This window comes from Phaseolus vulgaris, chromosome 10 (genome assembly GCF_051622355.1).
Source record: "Phaseolus vulgaris cultivar YP4 chromosome 10, ASM5162235v1, whole genome shotgun sequence".
Lineage (NCBI taxonomy): Eukaryota > Viridiplantae > Streptophyta > Magnoliopsida > Fabales > Fabaceae > Phaseolus > Phaseolus vulgaris.
In genome coordinates this window covers 13,615,457-13,627,375 of record NC_143507.1, presented here as the reverse complement: position 1 = coordinate 13,627,375, position 11,919 = coordinate 13,615,457, and the positions used below count along the sequence as shown (strand labels likewise).

At 36.0% G+C, this 11,919-nt stretch overlaps 2 protein-coding genes across 2 annotated transcripts; both read left to right on the top strand.

Moving 5' to 3' along the window:
• Positions 1 to 290: 290 nt before the first annotated feature.
• Positions 291 to 806, top strand: LOC137814559 (uncharacterized). Its single transcript, XM_068617367.1, has one exon. The coding sequence runs from the start codon at positions 291 to 293 to the stop codon at positions 804 to 806; it is 516 nt and encodes a 171-aa protein (XP_068473468.1).
• A 2,713-nt stretch (positions 807 to 3,519) lies between these two features.
• On the top strand, positions 3,520 to 3,870 carry LOC150024240 (uncharacterized). Its single transcript, XM_090296071.1, has one exon. The coding sequence runs from the start codon at positions 3,520 to 3,522 to the stop codon at positions 3,868 to 3,870; it is 351 nt and encodes a 116-aa protein (XP_090152197.1).
• The last annotated feature ends 8,049 nt before the right edge of the window (positions 3,871 to 11,919 follow it).

The window sequence follows — 11,919 nt, the reverse complement described above, 5'->3', positions numbered from 1 at the left end:
GAAAGGGGATTGGTGATAACCTACAAAGTGATGACTGAGACATAGAAAGTGAGGAAGAGAAAAAAAGTGAGGAAAGAGAAATTGAGAGTTGGAAGAAAAAAAAAGGAAGAGGAAGAAAAAAAAGGAGTGAAGAGGGAGAAGAGAAAGAAAAAAATGAGAGGGTACAGGAAGAAAAGAAAAATGAGAAAGAAAAAAGAAGCGTTCCAATTGTAGATTTACCTTATCCACATGCTCCCTCAAGAAAGAATATAGAAGGACAGTTTATCAGATTCTGTGAAATTTTGAAACAAATGGAGATAAGTATTTTGTTCAATGAAACTTTGGAACAAATGCCTACATATGCCAGATTTATGAAGGATCTGTTGACCAAGAAGAGAAGATTAAAAGAACAAGGAGTTGCAGAGCTAGAAGAAACATGTAGTGCTATTATTCAAAAATCATTGCCACCAAAATCTAAAGATCCTAGGAGTTTTACCTTGCCAGTCACAATAGGAAATTTTACAGTGGCTAAAGCATTACTAGATTTTAAAGCAAGCATAAATTTGATGCCAGTATCTATGTTGAAGAAAGAGGATGTTGAAATTTTTCCTACAAGAATGACATTGCAATTAGCTAACAAATCAATAAAATATCCATATGCGATAGTGGAAGATCTTTTGGTAAAGGTAGACAAATTTTACTTCCCAGTCGATTTTATGATCATGGACATTGAGGAAGATCTTGAAGTACCTCTCATTCTTGGACTCCCATTTATGAAGACTGCAAAAAATATGTTTGATGTGGGTGAAGGAAAATTCAAGGTTTGAGTGTAGGATGAAGAAGTTAACTTTGATGTATTTGAAGCAATGAAACATCCGATTGATCAGAAGGATTGTCTTAGGATGGATGCACTAGATGAACTTATTTGGAAAATCACAGAGAAATATTTATAGATGATTCAATGATGAAAGCAGTCCTGAATGATAATGAAAATTGTGAGGATTGGGAGGATAAGAAAGTCAAGGAATGTTTCCTAGATCTGGGAAAGGCAAAAGAAGTCCAACAAGGGGTTTTTGATGAATTAGAGATGAATAAAGCCAACATCCCTCAGAAAATAGAGCTGAAAAAGTTGTCAGCTCATTTGAAATATGTTTTTCTTAAAGAAAATGGGGAGAAGCCGGTTATCATAAGCAACCATTTATCCAAAGAGGAAGAACAAAAGGTGATAGAAGTGTTGAAGGCAAGTAAAGAAGCTATAGGATGGACATTGCTGATTTCAAAGGTATAAGCCCATCATATTGCATGCATAAAATTCACATGGAGCAAGATTTCAAACCTGTGGCTCAACCACCAAGGCGCTTAAATCCTTCCATGAAGGAAGTTGTTAGAAAGGAGGTACAAAAGCTTTTAGAAGTAGGAATGATTTATTCCATTTCAAATAGTGCATGGGTTAGTCCAGTACAGTTGGTCCTTAAGAAAAGAGGTATGACAGTTATTTACAATGAAAAAATGAATTAATTCCTACAAGAACTGTTAAAGGATGGAGGATGCGCATTGACTATAGGAAACTGAACCAAGTTATGCGGAAAGATCATTATGCATTACCTTTTATGGATCAAATGTTGGAAAGGTAGGCAGGTAAAGCATATTATTGCTTTTTGGATGGCTACTCAGGATATAATCAAATTGTGGTTAATCCAGAAGATCAAGAGAAGACAACACTTACTTGTCGATATGGCGTTTTTGCTTATCGAAAAGTGTCATTTGGGTTATGTAATGCCCTAACAACTTTTCAAAGGTGTATATTTTCTAATTTTACAGATATGATTGAGAAATGCATTGAAGTTTTTATGGATAATTTTTCTATGTTTGGATCGTCTTTTGATGATTGTTTAGCTAATCTTAATCTCGTACTTAAACGATGTGTGGAGACAAATCTTGTGTTAAATTATGAGAAATGTCATTTCATGGTCACTAAAGGCATTGTCTTAGGCCATAAAATTTCTCATAAAGGGCGGGAGGTAGATAAAGCAAAAGTTGAAGTCATTGAGAAGTTACCTCCAACAGTCAACATTAAAGGAATTAGAAGTTTTCTTGGCATGCTTTACAAAAGATTTATTAAAGATTTCTCCAAGAATTCGAAGCCCCTATGCAACCTTCTCAATAAGGATACTCCTTTTAAATTTGATGATAATTGCTTAGTTGTTTTTAATATCTTGAAAGAAAAACTCATTTTTGCACCTATCATAACTGTTCCTGATTGGCAACTTAATTTTGAGATAATGTGTGACGCTAGTGATTATGTAGAAGGAGCAATTTTAGGACAAAGGAAAGAAAGAACTTTTCAAGTAATACACTATGCAAGTAAAGTTTTAAATGAAACTCAAAGTATACACCACAACAGAAAAAGAATTACTTGTCATAGTATATGCACTTGAAAAATTTCGATCTTATTTGATAGGTTCTAAAGTTATTGTTTTCACTGATCATGCTGCAATTAAATATTTATTGAATAAAGTTTATTCTAAGCCAAGGCTTATATGATGGATACTTTTGTTGCAGGAATTTGTTTTGGAGATCAAAGATAAGAAAGGATGTGAAAACAATGTAGCAGATATCAAGATTAGCAAATGATGAAGTAACCACATTGGAGCCTAAATTTCTTTGCTGAATTTCTAGATGAGAAGTTTTGGTAATCAATGAGAGGTCATGGTTTGCAAACAGGGCCAATTTTAAAGCTACTAAAGCAATCTCGGAATTTGGACTAGCATCAAAGAAGAAAATTTGTTAAGGATGCAAATCATTATGTGTGGGATGATCCTCATTTGTTTAAAATTGGTGCAGATAATTTGGTGAGAATATGTGTTTCATTAGATAAAGCAAAGAGAATTATATGACAATGCCATAATTCAGCATAAGGAGGACACTTTAATGCCGAAAATTTCAATCAGGTTTTTTCTTGCCTTCGTTATTTAAAGATACATATGCATTAGTAAAAAGATGTGACAGGTACCAAAGGACAGGAAGCATTTCTAGAAGACATGGGATACCAGTACAAAATATTCAGGAAATTGAGGTTTTTGATTGTTGGGGCATTAAATTTATAGGGCCTTTGCCATCTTCTTTTTAAATGAATACATACTGGTGGCAGTTGAGTATATTTCTAGATGGGTAAAAGTAATTTCAGCATAACATGCAAATTCCAAGACAGTCATTAAATTTCTTAAAAGGAATATTTTTTGCAGATTTGGTACTCCAAAAGTATTGACAAGTGATAGTGGGTCTTATTTTTGTAATACCCAGTTGAAGAAAGTGTTAGAGCATTGTAAAGTAGCATCAGCCTACCATCCACAAACGAATGGGCAAGCAGAAGTTTCTAACAGAGAAATCAAGAAAATATTAGAGAAAATGGTGGCTGCATCAAGGAAAGATTGGTCAATCAAACTTGATGAAGCTCTGTGGGAGTATAGAACTGCATTTAAAACTCCTATTAGCCTTTCCCCATTTTAGTTGATTTATAGAAGAGCTTGTCATCTTCCGATGGAATTGGAATACAAGGCATATTGGGCATTAAAGATGCTAAATTTAGATGCTAAAGCAGTTGGGGAAAAGAGAAAACTGCAAATCCATGAACTTGAAGAGATGAGATTAAATGCATATATTTCCTCCAAGCTTTATAAGGAACAGACAAAGAAATATCATGACAAGAAGATTATGGAAAGAAATTTTTACCTTGGGAAGTTTGTGCTTTTATTCAACTATAGATTGAAACATTTTCATGGAAAGTTAAAATCTAAATGGCCAAGGCCTTATGTTGTGAAAGAGGTAAAGCCTTATGGAGCAATAGAGTTAGAAGAACCAAAACCACACAGAATGATGAGAATCAAATAAATGTGGCTTTTTATAATGAAGAACAAGATCATTCGCCTTCACATTTAAAGTTTTTCTTGTTAATCTTTGCAAAAGATAAAGCCCAAGCCCAAGCCCAAGCCCAAGAAGGCCAAAGCCCACAAAAGCCCAAAGACCATCCCATGAAGGGCAAGGCCAAGTTTTAAATAAATATTGTTTAGAAAGGTGCTTAGAGGGAAACATTAGAAACCTCTATTGTTAAAGCATCTTTTAGTCTTTAGTTAAGAGTCTTAGGGGGGGTGTATTAGTAGATAGGTGTAGGAGTAAATAAGGAGGTGCCAAAGTGAGAGAAAGGATCACACCTTCCTCATGCCTTGTTTTTGGCGCAAATTCTAGAAGCTTTTTGGGAGGGAGTTTTTTTGAATTTGTGTAGCTTACATTTCAGCACCTTAGGCTATAAATAGAGGTGCTCTCTTTGTAAAATTCAGATTTGAATTGATCTAAAGAAACTATACTCAAAATTGGAGTGAGCATTTGGAGAGCTTTTGAGCTTCTACTCTAGTCTTATCTTGAAGGACCATGGTTTCCTCAAGTGGCGGCTTGCACACTCATCTAGGAGCATCCATACTTCTAGTGGCGTGATCATCCAACCTATCTTCCATCTTCATGAGCATTCTCTTCTCCTTCCTTTCTTCTTCTTCAATTAGTTCATGTTGCCTTGTGTTTTGAGTTGTTGTTGCTTCGGTTCTTGTAATTTTCCAGCACCTATATTCTGTTTGTTTCTTAATTCTGTTCGGTACATTTGATTTTGTTTCAAATTCTGTTCGGTCTCTTCTTTTTTTAAATTCCTTTGTTGATTCAATTTGACAATATTTGGTTCATCCAAATGAGTTTGGGAATTGGTACTTGTTATTGGTGAGTTCTTGACTTAGAACCATGATCCAACTTCTAAGAAAGTGCCTCTATATTTTCCAGCTCAAGGTGATTCCTCAAAGTGTCAAGAATCTTGTTCTATATGGCTATTGGAATCACATCACAGAAGCTAGGTTGTAAATGGTCAAATGGTAAAGCCCTACTTGGGTAATGAACAAGAAAACCTCACTACGGTAATCCTTTTATATGTTAAAGACACATGTGTCAAGTTATAGGACGTTAAACAAGCGCTTACTGGGAGGCAACCCGGTCCACATTTTAGTTTTATGTTGTTTTGTTATTTTGTTTTCATTTTACCCTTCAAAAATCATGTTTTCTTGCAAAGATTCTCACCCAGGCTTGTCAACTCTCGCTTGAGCGAGTTTAACGTCGAAAATAAAGTTTTTGTGTTGGGAATCTCGCTCAAGCGAGACAAATGGCGCTCAAGCGAGTTCTATGATGAAAAAAATTAGTTTTGTGCAGGAATTTTCGCTTAAGCGAGAGAAATCTCGCTCAAGCGAGTTTGGTGTCGGAAGTTCTCGCTCAAGCTAAAAGAAAAATAAAAAAAGAAAAAATATTTTAAAAGGCACCCCAATGCCTATGTGTCCCCTCATCATTTTGTAGGCTATATATTATGGCCTAAGGACAGGTCCTATTATTCAAGGGGGACAAATCCAACAAATGAAGCAAGACTATAAAGGAAGATTTTAACAAAAAGCTAGATGACTTCTTAGGAAGAGAGGATTGAGCAAAAATATGGTGTTATCTTTCTAATTCTCTTTTCTTTTCAATTATTTAAATTTGGTTTTATTTTTCTGTTTAGTTTTTGTTTTTCAGTTATTTTGCTTTCTGATTATTTTCTTATTTGGTAGTTTCAATAAATTTGTTGTTGTGTTAGTTTTATGTTTTGAATAAATTTTAGTTTTAAATTGTTTGTTTTCTAGTTTTATTTTTCTCAAATAAAAAAAAAACTGGTATATTAAATTTGAGTTGTGGAAAAAAGAATTTGTGTATAAATATTAAATAGTGAGATGAATTTGACACAGGTTAGAAAAGAAAAATTGATTGAATCCCTATTCAAATGTAGTTGAAATTGTGATACATGAAAATTTAACAGGGTGATTGATTATAATAGAGAATAACAAAACAAAAAGGAATGAAGCCAATTAAACAAAGTGAGTGTGTGAACTTTAAACAGTTTTGATAGTTTTACTGATGAACTGACAATTGTGGTTGCTTAATTTTTATTTTTGTTACATCATAAAAGAGCATGAAGATGATTGAGGCATTTGTTTTGTATTAATTAGGAACCTAGGGCCAAATAGTCAACCTTAATTTTGTTAGAGTTCATTTGATATCCCCTTTGAGTTAAAAATTGTTGTTATTATTGCACCCTAACCTTTAATGATATATTTTCCTACCCTTTTTCATGTTTAAGGAAGGAGAACATAAATGCAATAAATATAGAAAAGGGAATGGTTGGTTTTAAATTTTCAAAGCTCAAAAGGTTGAAAATAGGAAGAATTTATTCCTATAGATTGAAAAAAAAAAATCATCATGAAATGGTAGAAAGAAAAATGAGGAAAAGTGTGAACTCAAAAGAAAATGGTGATTAGATAACGAATATGTTCTCTATAATTGAATTGTAGATATGTTATTATTCTTTAAGATGTGCATTTTGTGTACCGGTGAGGGTCTAACGACTAATATCACGTCTCGGTTCCCATCACTGGGTCGACCGACACGAAGGCCCACGTCCATATGGTCCACCAACAACTCAAGTCCAATTCCGCTCAAGTAAGGTCAACTAAGCTAATCCATGATTAAGAGCTAGTTAATGTATCCCTAAGCATCGCCCAGCTCCCTAATCCGGCCCAATAAGGTAAGGCCCATGACAGTGATATAAATAGTACATATTCCAAGAATGTGGTACGTCATTATCTCTAGTACTCTAACAACTGAGTGTCGAACCCCTTTGCTAACTTGAGCGTCGAAGTTCCTTTTGTAGGTACCCTCCGAGTCTGGATTACTAGAAGACCGAGAGCCGAGGTTAGAAAGGAAGAGTGAGGATTTTGAAAGAAAGGAAGCTGAAAGACAGTACGACCGACCGACAGAAGGAAGAAGTAGAGTCCTCCCAATAGTTCTCTGGGCCCCAACCCTGTTCGAAGAACAATTGGTGTCAACCGTGGGGCCGAGATATGTCGTGTGGAGGAACGCTAGTAGATGGTATCAACCCGTAGTATGACAAGTGAGAGGATGACCGAAGCTGACCATATGACATTGTTGTTGTCTCTACAGAGAGATGGTTGAGCTGAAGAGGAGGAATGATGAAGTGAACAGGAAAAATGAGTTGGAGATCTGATACAAACCAAGCCAACAAGGACATGGTCAAGGATGCAAATTACAATTCACATTATGAGAAGTCATCTCAACTTTCAAGTGAATACCTCACCAGAGGGAGAAATGGAAAAAGACCAAAGCATTTAATGTTCTTTATGTTGGTCTTCTTAAGAATAAAACAAGTTGTAAATAATTTGGGCTCTCTTTTGGGGTCCAAATAGCAAGATAGGTTAGAATAGGTGCCTTTAGAAGGAGTGCTCATAGTGAAATGGACTTGATGCAAGCCCACTTTTTCATGACAAGATACCTAGGTTTAGGAATTTTGACCTATCTTCTAGAAGAATAGGTCAAAGGATGCGGCATTGACTTAGTCTATGCTAAGACCGCCCTTTTGTGTGTGGTTTACCATCCTACCCTTGCTTCTTGTTTTCCAAGGCACCATCACCTATATATAGGGTGCCATAATCCTTGTATTTCTCATGTTGAAATTTATAGAAAAAGGAAAACTCTGCACAAATTGTGTGAGGATTGTTTTCTCTAGCAATAGGTCTTATCTTGAGTGAGTTTGAGAGCTCTCAAGTGGCGACCCTCTACACTCATCTTGGAGGCAACCATACTCCAAGTGGCGTGTCCATTCTCAACCCAAACCATAAGCTTTCTTCTTCCATCCTTTTCCTTCATTTCCATTGACGCCATTTTATCTTGTGTTCCTATACTTAATTCCATTCGGTTCTTCCTTTGTGTTTTGTGTTGTTCTTCCATTTTATCATTCGACCATGTTTCATTTCATTGTTTCCTTCAATGTCTTTCAATTTCCGTAATGCATCCTCATTGTCACCTTATATTGATTTTCCTTTTTACCTTTGGAAGTTAACCTTCACACTTACTTAACCACTTGGTTAAGTTCGTGTCCAGTGGAATCTTGCCTAGGTCTCACCATATTATTGCTAAAATCTCAATCACAAGTAAAATGTCACCTCTAAAATGGAACTATCTAAAATCAACTCACATCATGTGGTTATCATAGCTTTGGTTTTTTTAGCATATTTGCTTTGAGTTGATTTGACACATTACTTTTCTTGCACCTTTAAATTCTTACCTTTACATTCAAGCAAATTTAAATTCATCCTTTACTTTCTTGCTTTTTCAATTCGGCATTCTCTTTATTCAATAGCTTTCAATTTGTTTTTTAATGTTATTTTGTGTCCAATTCTTTTTCTTACCTCTTTTTGTTTGAGTCATATGTTCTTAGTGTTTCTAGGAGTCCTTATTTGGATTATACTTATTTTGCTTTTAATTGTGAAGGTATAAAAAGTAAGTAGAAATTTGTTTAACTGGAAGTAGAATTTAGTTCCAAACATATATTTCAATTGTTCATTTAATTTGAATCCCAAACTTTTCTTTTTTGTGAAAAATTTGAAATGAATGACAATATGCATGACAAGAATTATGGACATCTTAATTTCATAAACCACAAACAAGGATTAAAAAAAGGGAAAGGACAAGTTGCACAAACTTCTTTTGCAAGACCAACATTTCTAAAAAGTGGATTCATTTTACTTGGCAAATTGCATTGTGGAATTTGATCCTTTTGCTTTTACAATTTCTAGCAGGAGTAAAACTTCTTTGTTAAAGGTTAAGTACGTATCTTAGAGTCTTTTTGGGTGCTTTTTCTTGCTTTTCATTCTTTAAAAAGTTGTCATAATATCTTTTCCCAACTTGGTTTAGCTTATTTGTTTTGAGCTTTTCTTGTTTGTCTTTTAATATTATTTACTTTTGTTGTGGTTCTTTTGAGATCAAGTGTTAAGGGCTTTGTCGTTTTTCATTTGAGAACTTGAAACCAAGATAGACCTTTGTTGAGAGAAATTTATTTTTGAGTTCTTGGATCTTTTCTCCTCTTTCCTACACAAATGAGTGACATAAGTGATGATACAAACCGAAAAATAACTAAGGACATAACAAGCACTTCTCAAAAGGGTCAGTCATCTCAAGATACAAAGTCAGGCCCCACCAAGCCTCGAGAAAGAATTAGCAAAAGAAGAAGCTATAAACCCGAATATCAGAAGTTCTTCCTTTTGGTTTTCTTAAAAAATAGAATATGTTTGTAAAAAAATTGGGCTCAGTTTAGGGGTCCAAATAGCAAAGATAGGCTAGAATAAGGTGTCTTTAGAATAATAGGGGGTGTAGGTATCATTTTAGCTTGTTCCTAACCCTTTAGGAAGGAAATTTGACCTAGTTTCTAGAAGGACAAGCCTAGGGTGCGGGTTTGACTTAGTCGAACCCTAAGGCTGTCCATTTTTGCCCTTTTCCCATCCTACCCCTCTTGTTTGTTTTCCAAGGCTCCTTCACCTATAAATAGGAGGCCTAACCATTGTATTTTACATGTTGAATTTGAAGAGAAAGTTACTCTGCACAAATTGTGTGAGGTGTTAGTGAGGCTTGTATCCTCTTAGCCTTTAGGTCTCATCTTGAGTGTTTGAGAATTCTCAAGTGGCGGCCATTAACACTTATCTTGGAGGAAAACCACACTCCAAGTGGCGTGATCTACCTCTCTTCCATCACATAAGCTTTTCCTTTCCTTCATTTCTTTCATTCTTTCCATTATTCCATTAATCTTTGTGTTCTTATGTTCTTGTTTTCATCCTTTTTCAATTCGGTTTTCATTATGTTCTTGTTTTTCCTTCCATGCTCTTTTACATTTCACCCTTCATCATCAATCACCATATTCTTGTATTTTTCCTTTGCCCTTTAGAAGTGAACCAACACACTTACTTAACCACTTAGTTAAGTTTGTGTCCAGTGGGGATCTTCTTTGGGTTCTCACCTTATAATTGCTAAAAAAATATCAATCTAAGTAAAGTGTCACATCTAAAATGAAGCAATTAAAATCAACTCACATCATGTGGTATTTAGAGCTTTGGTTTTTGAGCTTATCTTGTTTAGAGTTTATTGGCACTTTACTTTCTTGCATCTTTAGTTCCTTGTCTTTACATTCTAGCACCTTTACTTCCTTGTCTTTACATTCAAGTACCTTTAAATTCTTGTCTTTACTTTCAAGCACTTTTAAATTCAGCTCTTTATTTTTTCTTGCTTTTAAATTCGACATTTACCTTAATCAATAGCATTGTTTCGCTTTTTGAATGTCCTTTATGTTTTTTATTGTTCTTGCTTCTTTGCCTTGAGTCATATGTTCTTTAGTGTTCTCAGACTCCTTATAATTTTTGTCTCTACTTACTTTCTTTTAATTGTGAAAGTTTATAAGTAGTTAGAAACTTGTTTTAGTATAAGTAGATTTGAGTTCCAAACAAAAAATTTCAAGTGATCAATTATTTTAAATCCCAAACTTTTTTTGAAAATTTGAGTTATATGAAAATATGCATGTACCGACCAGTCCTCGATCATCGACGCCAGAGAAAGACCTCAGACATTGGCACCAGAGAAAGACCTCAGACATCGAACATCGATGTCTGATAGTAATGGTGGGCCACGTAAGGTGGGCCCCAGAAATCATATCAAATACCAGATAAACACCCAGATATGAGGAAAGACCTAAGTCACAAGAGGATCAAGCATGGGGTGTGTATGGTACATTCGGGTACGGCACAAGCAAGTGTTCCTTGGAAGCGCTGAGGCCCGTTAGGGTTAGGGTTTCCAAGGGAAGACCGCATGCATGGCACGTGAATACTTAGGGCACCCATAGAACAGATGGCCCCGCAGCATTGGTGCATGAGTTGGTACCTTGGCAGCCATACTGTTAGTCGTTGCACTCCAGTAAAGGGAAGTCTTATGTGTCAGATTACGCTAAGATTGTGTAATAAGCGGCGCAAGAACGTTCTCCCAGATACCCTAGATACGGGTAACATAACAGAAGTAACCCTAGTTACAACCTATATAAAGGGTGGTAAGAACCCTAGCAAGGTACACCGTTTCTAAGACTAAAACTACTTTATACACTTACTGTTTTTGCCCCAGTACTAACTTGAACGTTGGAGTGCAAATGGTCGCTGAAGCGCCCTTTTGTCTTTGCAGGTGAGAAGTTTTTCAACCAAAGGAAGTTTGATTCACAGGCAGAGATAGGCGGGCCAGAGACTACCGTTCGAGTCAACCAGCAATCAAGTCAACCGGCGAGAACATTTGGCGCCCACGGTGGTGCCCGATAAAACTAGGTCCCACTCACAATCGTGTTAAGAGTTTACCAGCAATATGTGGAGTACGAGGCAAGGATCAACCGTGGCCGAAGGAGGGGAGAACGTTACTCTACAACAAATGATGGAGACGATACGTGCCCTTCAGCAGGCGGTAGCGGTGTCTAGGGTCGATCAAGATCGTTTCTTGGTTGACCTAGCCGCGTCACAGGCAAGCAACGAAAAGCTACGCAGAACCAATGAACAACTGCACAGGAGTTTGCAACATGCGAGGGAACGCGCAGTAGATGAGCGTGCCCCACCCATACCACCTAGGGCACGCCCCATTCCGTTCTCTCAGGCAATCATGGACGTTGTGATACCAACCACTTCCATGGGCCCGAATGATGTGATTCCACTAGCACAATTAGAATGATTCTTTACATTCTTAAGAATCATCTTGAGTTGGTTATGAGATAAGCACTTTATCATAGAATTGGATCAAGGTCCTATGAACAAGAACTCACCAAAACTAGTGCCAAAACACAAACTCATATGGAAGTTCCAATTATTGTCAAATTGAACCGATTAAGTTGGAAAGAAAAGAAAATGCACCGAACAAAATGGCTTAGAATTGAAATGTACCGAACATAAAAGCTAGAAGATGAAAAAGAAGTAAGAATGAATCGGCAGAAACATAAAACAGAAACAAAAA